The following is a 20,979-nucleotide window of genomic DNA, read 5'->3' as shown; positions in this document are numbered from 1 at the left end:
CCTCTTGCTCCCTTCTGTCCCAGCCCTGCTAACTTCAGTGAAAAGGAAATTTGGGCAGGTTGTAAAATGGTTGGTTGACCTACAAGAATCCATTTCTCGTCCTCATGTAAAGTTAAAATTACCCAGGGTCAACAATCCAATGGAAAACGTGCTATCATTACAAGAGATGTTTTTGACCACTATGATACTGATTTTATTTGTTGATATTCATGGAGTATACAGCAACAGAACTAACTTGCTAGTAAATCAGAATATACGGAAACTTGTGGAAATCTGATGACAGATGGACACAAATCCTCAAGAATCCCATTGCACACTTCATAGAGTCCAGTTTGAAACCTTTGAGATATGGAACTGACACTGTGTGTGAAACAGCACCGCCCTCAATCCTTACAGATAGGGTTATGATAACACCTGTTTCAAGTGACATACAGTTTGAATATTCTATGGGTAATCTTGCATAACTTGGCTCCAGATTTGGAACCTCGCAAAATTGCCCTTTCTATCTTTTTATATGAAATCAGTTCTTTGTACCCGTGCTCCCAACGAGCCATATTGGCCTGTGATTCTTGAGAAGGTTACGGCTGTACTTGGATAATGGATGGACACAATCCCAACGTGTCAATTACTGTACTTTCAGGCTGCTGCTGGAGATCCCACTGGATCCTGTTACAGTCCGACACTTTGAATTCCTGGTACTTAAAGCATGTCATTGTACTATGGTCAGGTGGGACCGATCTGTGCTGCTTTGGCCACTCTCAGGGAGGTGAGCTGTCGCGATGCCACAATGGGCTCAGTGCCCCTGAGCTAGGGACAGGGAAGGGAGACAATAATCATCAGGGCCCCCCCTCTTGATCACTGACCAGCGACACCTGGTGCAAAGTGCATTTGTGGAGGCCAGAATGAGGCAGGTGAGGACAGGATGGACCCCTACCAGCACGGTCCAGGGAGCCTGCTGACAGTCACTGTTTGGGCTCGCACACTAAGAACGGACTTTCGGATGAGGTATCGGAGGTTATCCAGCACCTGTGGAAGCCGTACCCTAGCGAGATAGGGTTTCCAACCCTCCCGGATTGTCCTGGAATTTTCAGGAATTGAAGATTGATCTCTACGACACTGCTACGAGCAAAAACCCGGGAGAAAAATCATAAGGACATTCAAAAAAAATTGTGTCTTTTGTTTCATTTTCTTTGAACACTTTTGATTATTAGTTATAAAAAATATTGGAGGCGGGGAAATGGCTGCTGGACTGATGGTCAAGAATCATCCAATCGGGTAACTGAGTCTTTTCACTTTCCAATTGGCCATGGGGAAGCCGGGGCTCTGCAAGGATGGACATGTCGGGCGACCAATGGCAGGGCAGTTGGAGGCAGGAGGTCATGTGATGAAACCTCCAGGAATACGTCCAACCAGAGTTGGCAACCCTACAGTGAGAGGCAGCAGCTTTCGGAGCGAGGGGCAAATCTCTCAGCCGAATCACTATCCCACGGACCAGTCCTCTGACCTCTCTCTGTGACCCCTCGAGCTTGTCTGCATTGGGATTGTTGGATGTCTACGTTTGGTCTGGGAGTCATCTTTTTCTTTTTATATATACAAGAGTGAAAAAAAATCATTTTTTAAAGATCCATTTTATATTAATTTTGACGTCTTCTGCTCTGGACGATGGGATTGGGGTTTGGTGATGTTTTATTTTACAATGTAATAAACTGCAAAGTTGCTTTTTTATACTAAAATAGTTGTCAGTTTTATCAATTCAAAAATCCAGCCAGCCAGAATGGGTTAAGATGTTCGTGTCACGTAGCCGTGAGACTCAGTCCTCCCTCCATTCTGACCGATGTCCCATCCACTTGTGCTGAGCGATCGACAGACGGCGGGATTCGAGTCTCAGTGCTGACTGATGGTTGTTGTCCATTTGACGGTGGACCTCACAGAGGGGAATTCTGTTGTCCTGTATCTTCTGGTCTGCAGCACAGCACCTCAACTCTCGTTAGACAAACACATTGTCACATTGGTGCCAACTACGAACTAGATCATGACTGCTCCAAATTCATTACATGCTAAACCTTTATAAAACACTGGTTAGGCCTCAGCTTGAGTATTGTGTCCAATTCTGGGCAACACACTTTAGGAAGGATGTCCAAGACCTTGGAGAGGGTGCAGAGGAGATTTACTAGAATGATACCAGGGGATGAGGGAATTCAGTTACGTGGATAGACTGGAGATGCTGGGTTTGTTCTCCTTAGAGCAGAGAAGGTTAAGGGGAGATTTAATAGAAGTGTTCAAAATCATGAAGGGTTTTGATAAAATAAGTAAGGAGAAACTGTTTCCACTGGTAGGAGCGTCGGTAACCAGAGGACACAGATTTAAGGTAATTGGCAAAAGAACCAGAGGGGAAATGAGGAATTTATTTTTTTGTGCAGCGAGTTGTTATGATCTGGAATGTGCTGCCTGAAAGGGAGGTGGAAGGAAGTAGATTCAATAGCAAAAGGGAATTGGATAAATATTTGAAAAGGAAAAATTTGCAGATTTACGGGGAAAGAGCAGGGGAGCGAGACTAATTGGATAACTCTTTCAAAGAGCCGGCACAGGCACGATGGGCCGAATGGCCTCCTTCTGTGCTGTATCATTCTATATATGAAATTTTAGCTGGGCCAAAGTTGGCAACTTTACACTGATTTTTGGTAAATGCAATCTGTAACGAGTTTATTCTGCTTTTCTGTAGATGCGGGTGTGACTTGAGCAAATGTACATACTTCTGGCTGGGGCAATTACACATTAATGGCCCTCGGAATTCTCTCCTGAAAAGTTCTGATTAGCCAATTGAGCAGTAGATAACCAAATTATGGATCCTTTGAAGGTAATAGTTATTATTTTTTCATATGAATTTAATGATATTACATTGAAATGTACAATGAGCAACGAAAGAACATTTGGCATAAAAAGAATTTCTACCTCACAGATGAGAACATTTTGCATAATTGTTTCACACGCACAGTATAATATGTTCGCCCCTGGACTAAATTGGCTCTACAAAGCCTGGACAAGGGGTGAACCATTATTCAATCAAATGATGGCAAGTCAAGGTCGTTCATTGTGTCTTTGAATCTGTCTTGATTGATAGTTGTGTGCTTAGAGACCTGGCTGGCCTCCCATCTTCCACCCTCCATAAACTTAAGCTCACCCAATGCTGCCCATACCCTAACTTGCACCAAGTCCTGTTCACCAAAGTTGTTGTTGTTTAGAGTGTGACCAATACAAGAAGCTGTTGGCCAGTCCTTTAGCTCAGTCAGATCTTCTGTTTGTCCAGATCACTAGCAAAAAAGAGCTCCGTGAACAGCAAGGTGTGTGCTGAGGTAAAAGCTTCCCATAGGGCTCAGTTTAAAAGACTAAAAATCTTGATACGGTTGGGTCTGGTGAACTCAGAAAACAATTGAATGTACACACTCAGGATTAAGTTTTGGTTCATTCAGGGCATGGGTCTACTAATGGAAGCTGGCTTTTGTGGTATAAAGAGTATTGGGAGATGAGTCAAATTATACAATTTCTATTTTTGAATTGAGAAATCTAGATTAAGAGCCAAGAGCCCATACTGCATGATGCCACCAAGATTGAAAAGAGTGAGAGAGCAAAGTAAATGAAGGCATAGTGGTTAGATAATGGCAATTAACATTTTAAAAGTCTATAGATTATAGAAAGAAGGTAAGACTGACGAAGGTAAGAAGTCCTACAATTTTAAAGTTTTGAATGTGTTCGAGTAGCAGATAGTGCAATGTATCTTGATTTCAATAGTGAGGTTGCAGGGAGGAGGATGGGCATGTAAGATTATATATTTAGAGTGTAAGAGGAACAAGAGAGGGAAATTCTCAGCAGCAGTGAGCATAGGAACATTGTTTAAATAGATGTAAGGAATCTTACAACACCAGGTTATAGTCCAACAATTTTATTTTAAAATCACAAGCTTTCGGAGATTATCTCCTTCGTCAGGTGAGTGAGTGAATGAGAGGTTCTCAAATCGCATATCTTATATTAGGCTGGGACACCAATCAAAGGTGTCGTTGGTGTTCAGACAGGTTAGCCACGGAAAACAGTAGGTCCCAGTATACTGAATACACAATGTGTCAAATTAGACAGACAGAGAGAAAGAGACCCGAAAGGCAGAGAGAGAGAGAGAATTTCCAGTTGTATTAAAAACAGATAACTTTTTTCCTGCTGGTGGGGTTACGTGTAGGGTGACATGAACCCAAGATCCCGGTTGAGGCCGTCCTCATGGGTGCGGAACTTGGCTATCAATTTCTGCTCGACGATTTTGCGTTGTCGTGTGTCTCGAAGGCCGCCTTGGAGAACGCTTACCCGAAGATCGGTGGCTGAATGTCCTTGACTGCTAAAGTGTTCCCCGACTGGGAGGGAACCCTCCTGTCTGGCGATTGTTGCGCGGTGTCCGTTCATCCGTTGTCGCAGTGTCTGCATGGTCTCGCCAATGTACCATGCTCCGGGGCATCCTTTCCTGCAACGTATGAGGTAGACAACGTTGGCCGAGTCACAGGAGTATGAACCATGTACCTGGTGGGTGGTGTCCTCTCGTGTGATGGTGGTATCTGTGTCGATGATCTGGCATGTCTTGCAGAGGTTGCCGTGGCAGGGTTGTGTGGTGTCGTGGACGCTGTTCTCCTGAAAACTGGGTAATTTGCTGCGAACGATGGTTTGTTTGAGGTTGGGTGGCTGTTTGAAGGCGAGTAGTGGAGGCGTGGGGATGGCCTGAGCGAGGTGTTCGTCGTCATCGATGACATGTTGAAGGCTGCGGAGAACATGGCGTAGTTTCTCCGCTCCGGGGAAGTACTGGACGACGAAGGGTACTCTGTTGGTTGCGTCCCGTGTTTGTCTTCTGAGGAGATCTATGCGATTCTTCGCTGTGGCCCGTTGGAACTGTCGATCGACAAGTCAAGCGTCATGTCCCGTTCTTACGAGGGCGTCTTTCAGCGTCTGTAGGTGTCCATCGCGTTCCTCCTCGTCTGAGCAGATCCTGTGTATTTGTAGGGCCTGTCCATAGGGGATGGCCTCTTTGACGTGGTTAGGGTGGAAGCTGGAAAAGTGGAGCATCGTGAGGTTGTCCGTGGGCTTGTGGTAGAGTGAGGTGCTGAGGTGCCTGTCTTTGATGGAGATTTGTGTGTCCAAGAATGAAACCGATTCTGAGGAGTAGTCCATGGTGAGTTTGATGGTGGGATGGAACTTGTTGATGTTATCGTGTAGTCTCTTCAGTGATTCTTCGCCGTGGGTCCATAGGAAGAAAATGTCGTCGATGTATCTGGTGTATAGCGTTCACCACCATCACACAAGAGGACACCACCCACCAGGTACATGGTTCATACTCCTGTGACTCGGCCAACGTTGATAATGTATCATCCTGCTGTATTATCACTTCAGTAATCTAAGGTTAAATATGCATCTTAGAAATATTTCAGTTTAAGAATGCGTTATTGAATGGCCTGTTGTGAAAAGGTGGACGTATGTTACAGAATGTCAGTCACCACGCAGCAGCTCAGAGGGCTGATGGTATGTTGAGAGTGAGCTGTGTCTGGTTAAACGGTCTGTTTCATCAGTGATATGTGTGTTTCCTGCAGTGGAATCTCATCCCTTTTTGGCTCCTGTTCTTTTACAGCACCTTTTTTTGCTCTGGAAATAAATAAATCACAAAACAAAGAGTGTTTAGAAAACATTCAAAGTTTTTTGCATCCCTCCCAATTTTTTCCCCCTCTGCTCCTGAAAGTATTTTGCACATGATTGTTTCCACTGGCAGCAAGATGGTAACAAGAGGTCACAAATTTAAGAATCACAAAAAGATTTCAAGGGGAGGTTAGGAAAAAATTCTTTTACAGAAGATGGTTAGAATGGGGAATTCTCTGCTACAGTCTGTTTGTTGATGCAAAGTCCATAAATTCTTTAAGCCCGGGCCTAAGAGCTCATTTCTTGTAATATGTTTAGACCCCTGCTGTCATTTTTAATTTGTGCCCGGAATCACTGTGAATTTGATATTACAAACCTGCTTTCCACTTCCATAACAGTGTCTGGTAAAGGAACGTCAAGCGTTTCCAATAGGAAAAAGGCAGCAACTCCAGCTATTATCGCAATTCCACCATATGCAGCCATCGGTAGAAATGGTATATAATCACCAAGCATCCTTATAATAGGTGCCACCATGGATCCCACCCGGGCCATCGTACTCACAAGTCCCATTCCTGTCTGCCTGTGTGGGATACACAAAGACGGTGTTTATAAAACATTGTACCTTTAACATTTTTTTCCAAATTCCTTCCCTCCTTTCATGAAGGTGCTGACTCTTGCTGGGTTTGGATCAACATCCTTCATTTTAGCACCCTGATATACCCTGTGCCTCTGACTATAACACTGTAGTACACCACATGCCCCTTACTGTAATTCCCTGATATACCTCACAACCCTCACTGTAACACTGATATACTCTACACCACTTATTGTAATACTGATATAGCCCATAATCTTCATTATAACAATCTGATATAGCCAATATCCTTCGCTGTAGCATTGATATAAACCATGCCTGCCTCTGTAACACACTTGACATACCCCACATTATTACATTGCTGTGACTAATACACTTTGTGGTGTCACCTTGGCTTAGTTGGTTGCATTCTTGCCTCTGAGTTAGGAATGTTGTAAATTCAACTCCCACTCCAGGACTTGAGCACTTCATCTAGGCTAACACTTGAATACAATATTGAGGGAGTGCTGTATTGTCAGAAATTCTATATATCATATGAGATGTTAAACCGAGGCCCTGTCTACGTGTTCTTCCCTCCTCTTGAAGGCATGAACTCTTCGGGGTGAGATTCCACAAGCATTGGTACCTCACCCAATTGTTCATGTGCAAGCCTAAACCATGGAGGGAATTAGTTTGTGCCATTTCTCTAGGTTTTCCTAGCTTTTGCTACAAAGTTGCAGTAGATGAGCGTGAGAAACCTCACGGAAATTCACCGAGTGTCGGGCATCACAGCTGAGCCCAATCTTAACATCACAAATGTACTTTCCAACTGGAGTTATTGGATGGTGAGCAAGGATGAACACTCTGGAGATTTTGTTGTTCAGACCAATTGTAATGCCCTCAACTGTTGACTAGCTGGGATGAGTTAACTCAGCACAGACTGTGAATAAAACCTGGTCTGTGTGGCTCAGTTTATGGTGGAGCCTTAACTCACCAGTCAATTGTCAGAGCTGTATCCTGATGATTGTTAATGCAGTTACTGATCTGGTTGAAATAAATCAGTTGTAGAATGTAACAGGAGTACCCACCTGACCACAGTTGGGTATAGTTCACCTGCGTGGAGATAGCAACAGTTGAACGCAGCTGAGAGACATCCCTTCCCAATAGCAGCAAATGAAGTTCGTAAGGTCTGCATCTCTGTAAGAGAGATGGAGCAATAGAAATTTCACCATGTGACATTTTGAACAAATTGATTAACGGGTGAAAATCATCTGTTCAATTTTTGAACAGTCATTAACTGATTTGAAATAAAGAGATCTCTTAAAGTAGTAGACTTTAATCAATTGGTTAAAAATATAGAGGGATTTCTGCCCCTAAATATCTGTTTATAACTTGCAGGATTGGGGTATGGGGCATAAATTCAGAACCTATAGGGTTGGGACATTGGGCATAAATACATGGGGTGAATTTCTCAGGGGTTCTTCTGCTCGTCTGCCATGACTTCGGTGGAAGACCTGCTGACGGCTGGGACACTGCGTGAGGTACGACACAATGCAGAGGGCTGAGACACTGGGTAGGATATGACACAATGCAGAGGGCTGAGATACTGGGTAGGATATAACACAATGCAGAGGGCTGGGACACTGGGTAGGGTATGACACAATGCAAAGGGCTCGGACACTGGGTAGGTACAACACAATGCAGAGGGCTGGGACACTGGGTGGGGTATGACACAATGCAGAGGGCTGGGACACTGGGTAGGAAATGACACAATGCAGAGGGCTGGGACACTGGGTAGGGTACAACACAATGCAGAGGGCTGGAACACCGGGTAGGGTTTGACACATTGCAGAGGACTGGGACATTGGGTAGGGTATGACACAATGCAGAGGGCTGGGACACTGGGTAGGGTATGACACAATGCAGAGAGCTGGGACACTGGGTAAGGAATGACGCAATGCAGAGGGTTGGGACACTGGGTAAACACAATGCACAGGGCTGGGACACTGGGTGTAACACAATGCACAGGGTTGGGACACTGGGTATAACACAATGCACAGGACTGGGAAACTGGGTAGAGTATGACACAATGCAGAGGGCTGGGCCATTGGATATGACATAGTGCACCGTGCTGGGATACTGGGTAGAGTATGATACAATGCAAAGGGCTGGGTCACTGGGTAAGGTATGGCATAATGCAGAGTGGGACACTGGGGTAAGGTATGGCACAATGCACAGGCTGGGACACTGGCTATAATAGACATGATAGGGTTGGCACATGTGGTATAAAAAGGCTTGAGGTCTAGCACATGGGAAGAACACAGTTTATTAGGATGGGGCATAGAGCACAGCACATAATCTGTAGGGCCAGGTCTTGGGGTATGAATGCAGTTGCAATGTACTTTGGGACATCCTTAGGGTGTGATAAGATATTGTATAAATGCAAAATTTTGGATAGCCATAGGAGAGGACAAGGGTTTTCATTTTTGAAAAATGAAAAAGAAGTGTATTTGAATAGATTTCAGAATACATTCCCTTTTCACAATGTATAGCTTTTCAGCTGAATAATACTTGCTTAAATTACTTGGTTTTTTGACCACCGGTTTTGATTTGGTGTTACTTCTAGCCAAACACTGTTGCTAAAGGTGAAGTGACAATATGCGACTTTACCCCAGTCAGACTGAGTTTCTTACTAGAAACATGAAAACATGTAGCAAACATTATTAAAAAAGCCTCACTCTTGCTAGTGGTTTGACTTTACCATGAGCTGTCAGTTTCCCTCTGCCTGGCCAGTGTAGACACGCTTAAGAACATAGGAATATAGGAAGAAGAAAAAGTCATTCAGTCCACATATCTTGCCCCTTTGTTTCACTCCATTATACAGGGTCCTCAGTCTATTTTCCTGTTTCCCTCCATTTTTTTAAACTTCCCTTTAACTTTCTCTCCTCATAGTGAAGACGGGTTGGAGATAGGGCCACAACATTGTAGGCCTGAATCCTCAAACCACATTCCCTGCGAGTGCAGTCCTTGTTGGCAGTGCAGCATCACAGAATTAGTCCAATGGTTGGTGGGCCTCCAATACCTTATCCAAATGCCCATTCTTAATGTGTGAGACTTGACAGCGAGTGTTACCATGCTCTTTGACCATGAGTGCCATGGTTAAACTAAAGAGTAGGACCTCATAGGTAGTAATCTCAGGATTGCTACCAGTGCCACGGGCTAGTCAGAATAGGAATGACAGGATAGCTAGGATGAATACGTGGCTTGAGAGATGGTGCAAGAGGGAGGGATTCAAATTCCTGGGCCATTGGAACCGGTTCTGGGGGAGGTGGGACCAGTACAAATTGGACGGTCTGCATCTGGGCAGGACTGGAACCAATGTCCTAGGGGGAGTGTTTGCTAGTGCTGTTGGGGAGGGTTTAAACTAATGTGGCAGGGGGATGGGAACCGATGCAGGAAGTCAGTGGGAAATAAAGTGGTGACAGAAACAAAAGGCAGTAAGGGAGACTGCACAGAACATGACCGGACAGATGGTCTGAGAAAGCAGGGCAAAGACCAAGGGAAGTCTAGATTAAACTGCATTTATTTCAATGCAAGAAGTCTGATGGGCAAGGCAGATGAACTCAGGGCATGGATGGGTACATGGGACTGGGATGTTATAGCTATTACTGAAACATGGCTAAGGGAGGGGCAGGACTGGCAGCTCAATGTTCCAGGGTACAGATGCTATAGGAAAGATAGAGCAGGAGGTAAGAGAGGAGGGGGAGTTGCGTTCTTGATTAGGGAGAACATCACGGCAGTAGTGAGAGGGGATATATCCGAGGGTTCACCCACTGAGTCTATATGGGTAGAACTGAAAAATAAGAAGGGAGAGATCACTTTGATAGGATTGTACTACAGACCCCCAAATAGTCAATGGGAAATTGAGGAGCAAATATGTAAGGAGATTACAGACAGCTGCAAGAAAAATAGGGTGGTAATAGTAGGGGACTTTAACTTTCCCAACATTGACTGGGACAGCCATAGCATTAGGGGCTTGGATGGAGAGAAATTTGTTGAGTGTATTCAGGAGGAATTTCTCATTCAGTATGTGGATGGCCCGACTAGAGAGGGGGCAAAACTTGACCTCCTCTTGGGAAATAAGGAAGGGCAGGTGACAGAAGTGTTAGTGAGGGATCACTTTGGGACCAGTGATCATAATTCCATTAGTTTTAAGATAGCTATGGAGAATGATAGGTCTGGCCCAAAAGTTAAAATTCTAAATTGGGGAAAGGCCAATTTTGATGGTGTTAGACAGGAACTTTCAGAAGTTGATTGGGAGAGTCTGTTGGCAGGCAAAGGGACGTCTGGTAAGTGGGAGGCTTTCAAAAGTGTGTTAACCAGGGTTCAGGGTAAGCACATTCCTTATAAAGTGAAGGGCAAGGCTGGTAGAAGTAGGGAACCTTGGATGACTCGGGAGATTGAGGTCCTAGTCAAAAATAAGAAGGAGGCATATGACATGCATAGGCAGCTGGGATCAAGTGGATCCCTTGAAGAGTATAGAGATTGCCGGAGTAGAGTTAAGAGAGAAATCAGGAGGGCAAAAAGGGGACATGAGATTGCTTTGGCAGATAAGGCAAAGGAGAATCCAAAGAGCTTCTACAAATACATAAAGGGCAAAAGAGTAACTAGGGAGAGAGTAGGGCCTCTTAAGGATCAACAAGGTCATCTATGTGCGGAACCACAAGAGATGGGTGAGATCCTGAATGAATATTTCACATCGGTATTTACGGTTGAGAAAGGCATGGATGTTAGGGAACTTGGGGAAATAAATAGTGATGTCTTGAGGAGTGTACATATTACAGAGAGGGAGGTGCTGGAAGTCTTAACGCGCATCAAGGTAGATAAATCTCCGGGACCTGATGAAATGTATCCCAGGACGTTATGGGAGGTTAGGGAGGAAATTGCGGGTCCCCTAGCAGAGATATTTGAATCATCCACCGCTACAGGTGAGGTGCCTGAAGATTGGAGGGTAGCAAATGTTGTGCCTTTGTTTAAGAAGGGCGGCAGGGAAAAGCCTGGGAACTACAGACCGGTGAGCCTGACATCTGTAGTGGGTAAGTTGTTAGAGGGTATTCTGAGGGACAGGATCTACAGGCATTTGGAGAGGCAGGGACTAATTAGGAACAGTCAGCATGGTTTTGTGAGAGGAAAATCATGTCTCACGAATTTGATTGAGTTTTTTGAAGGGGTAACCAAGAAGATAGATGAGGGCTGTGCAGTAGACGTGGTCTACATGGACTTCAGCAAAGCCTTTGACAAGGTACCGCATGGTAGGTTGTTACATAAGGTTAAATCTCATGGGATCCAAGGTGAGGTAGCCAATTGGATACAAAATTGGCTTGACGACAGAAGACAGAGGGTGGTTGTCGAGGGTTGTTTTTCAAACTGGATGCCTGTGTCCAGCGGTGTGCCTCAGGGATCGGTGCTGGGTCCGCTGTTATTTGTTATTTATATTAATGATTTGGATGAGAATTTAGGAGGCATGGTTAGTAAGTTTGCAGATGACACCAAGATTGGTGGCATTGTGGACAGTGAAGAAGGTTATCTAGGATTGCAACGGGATCTTGATAAATTGGGCCAGTGGGCCGATGAATGGCAGATGGAGTTTAATTTAGATAAATGTGAGGTGATGCATTTTGGTAGATCGAATCGGGCCAGGACCTACTCCGTTAATGGTAGGGCGTTGGGGAGAGTTATAGAACAAAGAGATCTAGGAGTACAGGTTCATAGCTCCTTGAAAGTGGAGTCACAGGTGGATAGGGTGGTGAAGAAGGCATTCGGCATGCTTGGTTTCATTGGTCAGAACATTGAATGCAGGAGTTGGGATGTCTTGTTGAAGTTGTACAGGGCATTGGTGAGGCCACACTTGGAATACTGTGTACAGTTCTGGTCACCCTATTATAGAAAGGATATTATTAAACTAGAAAGAATGCAGAAAAGATTTACTAGGATGCTACCGGGACTTGATAGTTTGACTTATAGGGAGAGGTTAGACAGACTGGGACTTTTTTCCCTGGAGAGTAGGAGGTTAAGGGGTGATCTTATAGAAGTCTATAAAATAATGAGGGGCATAGATAAGGTAGATAGTCAAAATCTTTTCCCAAAGGTAGGGGAGGCTATAACGAGGGGGCATAGATTTAAGGTGAGAGGGGAGAGATACAAAAGGGTCCAGAGGGGCAATTTTTTCACTCAAAGGGTGGTGAGTGTCTGGAACGAGCTGCCAGAGGCAGTAGTAGAGGCGGGTACAATTTTGTCTTTTAAAAAGCATTTGGACAGTTACATGGGTAAGATGGGTATAGAGGGATATGGGCCAAGTGCAGGAAATTGGGACTAGCTTAGTGGTATAAACTGGGCGACATGGACATCTTGGGCCGAAGGGCCTGTTTCCATGTTGTAACTTCTATGATTCTATAGCTGAACCTAAATCAACACCCAGCTCACATGGCTGTTCAACAGGAGTCACAAGATAGTGATGAGGACTGGGGATCCTGTCTGATTTTTCCTTCCCTCTAGCCAAGGGTTGCTGAAACCAAGGGTAGCACCTTCACTGCAACTCAGCACAGCCTAGGGAATGAAGCTGGGATTGTCCCGATCTGTACCGCCCAGTAGCACACAGAGTGATGCATGAACGCATAGGACTGTATGCTTCTATTCTATCAAATAACAGCTCTGTCTGTTTCCTTGTTTGAATAGAGCCTACATTCTCAACTAATGAATTAATTGTTCCTTAGCTTATGTTTAGCACATACATAGCTGTTTGCAATGAGAATAGATTGAGCACTTTAGCATCTCTTCATAGCTCAGCAATTTAAGACTCGGAGCTTGCTTGTCACAGGAATAAGTTGGTCAATCACTGGTCTAGACAGCCTTACAATAAGGAAGACGGGGACCAGCAGTGGCTCTTTTATCTGTGTTCCTCTTTGGTCAGTCACAGATCAGCATTGTCATTTGTTATGGAGAAGATGGCATCTATTTTTCCCCCAGTTTTCTCTGCTCCTCTTTTGAAGGACTGACTCCTGCTTGGGTATGGTTCCACAGGTGCCAGCAAATCTCTGGTATTCTGTTTTCACCTAACAAGGTGTCAATTTTGGCTCACTGGTAGCACTCTCACCTCTGAGTCAGAAGGTCATGGGTTCAAGCCCCATTCCAGAGATTTGAGCATATAATCCAGATTGACACTTCTGTGTAGTACTGAGGGAATGCTGCATTGTCAGATGGGTCTTTTGGATGAGACATTAAACTAGCCCGCTCAGGTGGATGTAAAAGATCCTATGGCATTATTCGAAGGAGAGCAGGAGAGTTCTCCCGGTGTCCTAGCCAACATTTATCCCTCAACCAACACCTAAAACAGATGATCCAGTCATTCACTTCATTGCTCTTTATGGGACCTTGCTCAAATTGGCTGCCATGTTATTCTACATTACAACAGTGACTACACTTCAAAAGTACTCATTGGCTGTAATGCTCTTTGGGACATTCTGAGGTCATGAAAGGCGCGATAGAAATGAAAGTTCTTTCTAACATCCACAGACCCATTGGGCAGGGGGTGATGCATTGGGACCAGGAGCAGGAACCCTGACTGATTTTTCCATTCCTAGTCCTGGGGCACTGTGGCTAATTGTAGCACCCCAATTGCTACCATGAGCTGAGTTCAGTTAACTTAGCATGCAACAGATATTAACCTGAACCTTTCCCTTTTTTGGGTGGGGGGGAAGAGAAGATATGTAAATATAAACCCTTACCTTTTGGGACAAAGATGTTTGCTATTATAATGCTCCCTGCCAGGATGAGGCTGCTGCTTTGCGTGAACCGTCTTCCTATCAGATTCAGGGAAACAAAAGCTAAACATTTTGCTGGAATGTCGACAGCTCCAAAAATCAACTGGATGAGGTAAATATCAACTCCAAATCCTTGCAGGTCTATCGCTAACCCATAATACGCAAAACTCGTTGAAAACCTGTTGCAGCAAAAAGACCAGAATATGTTTTATCATGTCAAAATTATTTCTGTGGATGCATTTTTACTGCATCTTCTCAGTTGCAGTCCCCTATTCAATCACTGATTTAGCTTCAGAACAAATGGCCTCCATGTTCCTCTCTGTAGAAGAGGAAGGTTCATTTCACACTCCCTTGATATTGCCTCATGATTTCAAAAATGGGCTTCCACAGATAGGCACAAACCGAACATATTCATGGAAATGAGGTGGGAGAGAGCTTTTCCGACCGTCCCCCTTCAATATTTTCACAGTATGAACAAGGAGTGTCTACTTCCAGTGGTGCCCCAAGAAGCTGGCGTGAAGCCATGAGCCTGCGACCCTCTCAGATCAGAGGATCTAAGGGTGGCAGGCAGGAAGGCAAAGAAGACCCAAAAGTTAAATTTGAACTTTCATGTTCAAGGATCCACCAATTCCTTGGGCCTTGCGGCCTTCCAGCTGCTTTGCTCCAACAGTAGCCAGAAGGCCCTTCGGCCAGCAGATGGGCCTACAACTGCAGGTCTCTGAGGCCAGCAGCTGCACCTCTGCTTCCTGGCACCAAGCCCTGCCAGGGTGTGGGTCTATGCTTGAGTTGTGTCTGGGCCATACTAATAGCCCAACCCACCAACTTATGATATGTTCCATCTGTCTTTCGCCTGGGCAAGAGGACAGCAATATTAAGGCCAGCCAGTCAACTTGTAACACTCTCAGTCTTTTCCTGGATGTCCCTCTTCCTTTATTTCCACTGGCGTCACCTGCTCATGGCCAGCATTTGATAACCTAGTTAAGAGAACTCATTACCCAAATTTGATAACCTAGCTAAAAGAACTCATTAACCAATAACTTACCAAACAAGCATGGTACAACAGGCTATCTTGCGCATGACAGGTGTCCGGAATAGATCTAGCACACTGTACTTATTCTTGGTGTCTGACAGCTCGTTTTCCATATTTGACTTGAGAATCTGTGGAACGCACACAATGACATGACACAACATCATGTTCTTTTTATTACAGTATTCAACGATGTGATAGATCCATGACTTCGTCTTATTTCTAATTTGATCTATCAGATACAATTAGAAGAACCAAGGGGTTCTATACCAAGGTTTCTTTTTTATTGAAAAATATGAGCGTAAGACCAAAGTCCATTGATTAAGACACCACTAAGCTGGAATAGAGTAAAAGAGATGAAGCAAATCAGAAAAGAGTGGTTTTAAAACCCTTCAGATTGGAGTAGCATAAAAAGACGGAGGGAGATAAAGATTAAACAGGATAATTTTAACCCCCCAAGATGGGGGGGGGGGGGTTAAAGTTTCAAAAATGAGGCGGGCCAAGTGGAGCAAGTGTCAGTGGGGAAACACTTAGGGAACAGCGATCATAGTATCATAAGGTTTAGAATAGCTATGGAAAAGGACATGGACCAGTCTAAAGTAAAAATACTCAATTGGAGGAGGGCCAATTTCAGTGGGATGAGAACTGATCTGGCCCGGGTAAATTGGAATCTAAGATTGGCAGGCAAAATGTAATTGAACAATGGGCGGCCTTTAAGGAGGAGATGGTTCATGTACTGTCTAGGTACATTCCCACGAGGGAGAAAGGTAGGGCAACTAAAGCCAGAGCTCCCTGGATGACAAAAGAAATAGAGAGTAAGATGAAGCAGAAAAAAGGAGCTTATGAGAGATGTCAAGTTGATAACACAAGTGAGAACCAGGCTGAATATAGAAACTTCAGAGGGGAAGTGAAAAAGGAAATAAGAGAGGCAAAGAGAGAGTATGAGAATAGACTGGCGGCAAACATAAAAAGGAATCCAAAAGTCTTCTACAGGCATGTAAACAGTAAGCGGGTAGTAAGATGAGGGGTGGGGCCAATCAGGGACCAAAAAGAAGATCTAGTCATGGAGGCAGAGGGGATGGCCAAGATACTAAATGAGTGCTTTGCATCTGTCTTTACCAAGGAAGAAGATGCTGCCAGAGTCTCAGTAAAGGAAGATGTAGTTAAGATACTGGATGGGCTAATAATTGATAAAGAGGAGGTACTAGAAAGGCTAGCTGTACTTAAAGTAGATAAGTCACCCGGTCCAGATGGGATGCATCCTAGGTTGCTGAGGGAAGTAAGGGTGAAAATTGCGGCGGTACTGGCCATAATCTTCCAAACATCCTTAGATAAGGGGGTGGTGTCAGAGGACTGGAGAATTGCAAATGTTACACCCTTGTTCAAAAAAGGGTGTAAGGATAAACCCAGCAACTACAGGCCAGTCAGTTTAACCTCAGTGGTGGGGAAACTTTTAGAAACGATAATGCGAGTCAGAATTAGCAGTCACTTGGACAAATGTGGATTGATTAGGGAAAGCCAGCACAGATTTGTTAAAGGCAAATCGTGTTTAACTAACTTGATAGAGTTTTTTGATGCGGTAACAAGAGGTTGATATGGTGTATATGGGCTTTCAAAAGGGCGTTTGATAAAAGTGCCTCATAATAGGCTTGTCATTAAGATTGAAGCCCATGGAATAAAGGGGGCAGTAGCAGCATGGATACAAAATTGGCTAAGTAACAGGAAGCAGAGAGTAGTGGTGAACGGTTGTTTTTCAGATTGGAGGGAGGTGTACAGTGGTGTTCCCCAGGGGTCGGTACTAGGACCACTACTTTTCTTGATATATATTAATGACTTGGACTTGGGTGTACAGGGCACAATTTCCAAATTTCCAGATGACACAAAACTTGGAAGTGTAGTGAACAGTGAGGAGGATAGTGATAGACTTCAAGAGGATATAGACAGGCTGGTGGAATGGGCGGACATGATGAAATTTAACGCAGAAAAATGCAAAGTGATACATTTCGGTAGGAAGAACAAGAAGAGGCAATATAAACTAGAGGGCACAATTCTAAAAGGGGTACAGGAAAAGAGAGATCTGGGGGTATATGTGCACAAATTGTTGAGAGTGGCAGGGTAGGTTGAGAAAGTGGCTAAAAAAGCATACGGGATCCTGGGCTTTCTAAATAGAGGCATGGAGTACAAAAGCAAGGAAGTCATGATGAACCTTTATAAAACACTGGTTCAATCACAATTGGAGTATTGTGCCCAGTTCTGGGCACCGTACTTTAGGAAAGTTGTGAAGGCCTTAGAGAGGGTGCAGAAAAGATTTATTAGAATGATTCCAGGGATGAGGGACTTTAGTTATGTGGATAGCCTGGAGAAGCTGGGGTTGTTCTTCTTGGAACAGAGAAGGTTGGGAGGAGATTTGATAGAGGTATTTAAAATCATGGAGGGTCTAGACAGAGTAGATAGAGAGAAACTGTTCCCATTGGCGGAAGGGTCAAGAACCAGAGGACGTAGATTTAAGGTGATTGGCAAAAGAACCAAAGATGACATGAGGAAAAACTTTTTTACACAGCGAGTGGTTATGGTCTGGAATGTACTCTCGGGGGCGGGGTGTGGGTGTGGAGGCAGATTCAATCATGGCCTTCAAAAGGGAACTGGATAAGTGCTTGAAAGGAAAAAATTTGCAGGGCTACGGGGATAGAGCGGGGGAGTGGGACTAGCTGGATTGCTCTTGCATAGAGCCAGCATGGACTCGATGGGCCGAATGGCCTCCTTTCGTGCTGCAACCGTTCTATCATTCTATGATTTTTATGAAAAACCCAACCCCAACACGCCCACTTCCGGTTTTAACAGAGGCGGGTTGGGGGATGGGCGGCCAACCTGCTCCCTGGAGGTGGGCCCCTAATTTAAATATTTTAATGAGGCTGCTTGCCTCAAATTTTAGCTGTGTTTCAGATTTAACGCCTGCAGGTCAGTTGAAGGGAGGTGAGAACGGCTGGATCCAGCAAGTGCTTGTGGGCCAGGAGGAGCAGGAGTGCTCCCCCCCCCGCCCTCCCCTACCCCCGGCAACCCCAAGCTAACTTCTCAACCTTGCTGGCTGCGGCTGGGAAACAGAGTCCAAATATTTAAATCAGGTTGGCAGGACCTCCGGGAAACCCGTACTTCCAGGTTTCCTGGCCGCAACACCTAATCACCGAATCACCTCCCCGTAAATATTGGGGCCGGCAAGTTCCACGATTATGAGGCAGTGATAAAAAAATAATTAGAGTCAGAGACTGTACAATGAGTCTAGTTAACAACTCAGTGAGAATGTGTAAAGAAAATTCTCCTCATCATCCCTCTGATTCTTTTGCCAATTATCTTAATTCTGTGTCCTATGATTACCGACCCACCTGCCAGAAAAGAAGAAAAGGATGCCAGGCATTGTATTTGTAGATTAGAAAGAACAAGAGAGGAAAGTTTAGGGAAGCAATGACAATAATACTAATAAAGTCAGAAAGAGAAGAAAGGTCAAGGGTAAAAGGGGGGACTGCTTATCAGGTGACATTTTTTCTTGTATCCTGCCAGGAGGTTGACAGATATTGGAGAACTTCCCCAATACAGGAACAGTATTCTAGTCTTGAAAGTATTTCGGTTTTATAGAGAAGTAAGAGTTGTTGAGAGAAAAGAAATGTTTGCCATGGAAGAGAAACAAAGCTTCTTGGAGTCAGTTTAGTAATGGAGGAGATGTGGAGTTCTATTTGAGGCCAGAGTAGGTAGTGGAGGCCAAGAAATGACACAGCGGTGACAAAGTAACTGAATTTTTTGGGGCTAAAATTCCCATAAAAATGTGTTTCCAGGACAAGTAGCCGAATGGATAGCAAGCTGGCTACAAAACAGAAAACAGAGAGTAGGAGTTAAAGGTAATTACTCAAACTGGCAAAAGGTGGGAAGTGGTGTTCCACAAGGATCGGTGCTGGGACCAGTGTTGTTCAGCATATACATAAATGATTTGGACTCTGGAATCGGAAGTACAATTTCAAAATTTGCAGAAGACACCAAGTTAGGGGGTGTAGTTAATACCCCATAAACTTGTAGAATGGCCGTGTAATTAGCAAATGAATTTCAATGTAGATAAGTGTGAGGGGGTACATTTTGATAGGAATAATGAGGCCATATACTCCTCGGAAAATAAGAGTCTAAATGGGGTAGAGGAGCAGAGCGATTTAGAGGTACAGATACACAAATCACTAAAATTAGTGATGCAGGTTAATAAGACTATAAAAAAAGCAAACCTAGCACTGGGGTTCATTTCTAGAGGGATGGAATTGAAAAAGCAGAGAAGTTATGTTAAACTTGTACAGAACTTTTGTTAGACCACATTTGGAGTATTGTGCATAGTTCTGGTCTCCATATTATAAAAAGGATATAGAGGCACTGGACAAGGTGCAAAAACAATTTACTAGGATGGTACCAGAAATGAGAGGTTATACCTATCAGGAAAGATTGGGGCACTTTTCTCTAAAAAAGGGAAGACTGAAGGGTGACCTTTTAGAGGTCTTTAAGATTATGAAGGGTTTAATACGGTAGATATAGAGATGATGCTTATTGTGGGGAAGACCAGAACTCGGGGCCATAAATATAAGATAGTCACTAACAAATCCAATAGGGAATTCAGGAGAAACTTCTTCACTCAGAGAGTGGAACTCGCTACCACATGGAGTAGTTGAGGCGACTAGCATAGATGTATTTAAGGGGAAGCTGGATAAACACATGCAGGAGAAGGGAATAGAAGGTATGTTGATAGGGTTAGATGAAGAAGGGTGGGAGGAGGCTCACGTGGAGCATAAACACCAGCATGGACCTGTTGGGCTGAATGGCCTGTTTCTTTGCTGCACATTCTTTGTAATAAGTAGAAGGACGATAAATTGGGAGAGTTCAATATTTTCTACCTGTTTATATTATTGTAAAATTAAAAGGAATACATGTGGTATAGACAGATGAGCAATGGGAATATATATAATATAGTATTGCATCTAGTACACATCAGTCATACTTCAGATGGCACGCCTAAGTGCTAAAATTATACAAAGAGAAAAATAGGCCAATCATTTCATGATGGTTTCTTTTGACGTGAAGCCAGGAACTTCACGATAAGCAATAAATGCAGCCTGGTCAGTGTTGCCCACATCCTGACAAACAGATAGTATTAAAGAAAACACTTGCCTCACCAACAGCAATTAATCTCAGGATATGCCTGTATACAGCAATTGGACTTTGCGTCTTTAGGAACATAGGAACAATAGGAGGCCATTCAGCCCTTCGAGCCTGTTTCACCATTCAATTAGATCAAGCAGATCCGTACCTCAACTCCATTTACCCGCCTTTAATCCGTATCCATTGATACCCTTACCTAACAAAAATATGTCGATCTCAGTCTTGAAGATTTCATTTGATCCAGCATCCACAGGTTTTTGGGGGAGAGAAGTCAAGATTTCTACGACCCATTGTGTGAAAAAGTGTTTCCTGATTTCACTCCTGAACGGCCTAGCTCTAATTTTAATATTGTGCTCCCTTGTTCTGGATTCCTCCATCAGAGGAAATAGGGTAGATACAGAGAAGCTATCAAATCCTTTTAACATTTTAAACACCTCAATTAAAATCACCCCTCAACCATCTAAACTCAAGGGAATACAAGTCAAGTTTATGCAACCTATCCTTATAATTTAACCTTGTCTCTCACCATTTAGAAAATACTCCGCTTTGTCTTTCCTGATCCAAAGTGGATGACCTCATACTTCCCCACATTGAACTCCACCTGCCATAGTTTTGCCCACTCACTTAGTCTGTCTATGACTCTTTGTAACTTCTTGCTCCCTTCTACACAGCTTACTGTGCCTCCTAACTTAGGGTTATCTGCAGACTTGGAT

General features: G+C 44.0%; 1 protein-coding gene across 1 annotated transcript in view; it reads right to left on the bottom strand.

Annotated features, from left to right (window-relative positions):
• Positions 1-20,979, bottom strand: part of LOC137306359 (uncharacterized) — a 70,113-nt gene that overhangs the window by 37,365 nt on the left and 11,769 nt on the right. Inside the window, exons 6-10 of the mRNA XM_067975512.1 lie at positions 15,098-15,213; positions 14,020-14,234; positions 7,324-7,432; positions 6,038-6,241; positions 5,580-5,670 (exon numbers count right to left, since the gene is read on the bottom strand). Of these exons, the coding sequence (XP_067831613.1) occupies positions 5,580-5,670; positions 6,038-6,241; positions 7,324-7,432; positions 14,020-14,234; positions 15,098-15,213 (735 nt within the window). The remainder of the gene's footprint in view (positions 1-5,579; positions 5,671-6,037; positions 6,242-7,323; positions 7,433-14,019; positions 14,235-15,097; positions 15,214-20,979) is intronic.

The sequence above is a fragment of the Heptranchias perlo genome, chromosome 43 (genome assembly GCF_035084215.1).
Source record: "Heptranchias perlo isolate sHepPer1 chromosome 43, sHepPer1.hap1, whole genome shotgun sequence".
Taxonomy (NCBI): Eukaryota; Metazoa; Chordata; class Chondrichthyes; order Hexanchiformes; family Hexanchidae; genus Heptranchias; species Heptranchias perlo.
The sequence above is the reverse complement of the archived record's forward strand: the minus strand, read 5'-3'. Positions and strand labels throughout refer to the sequence as shown.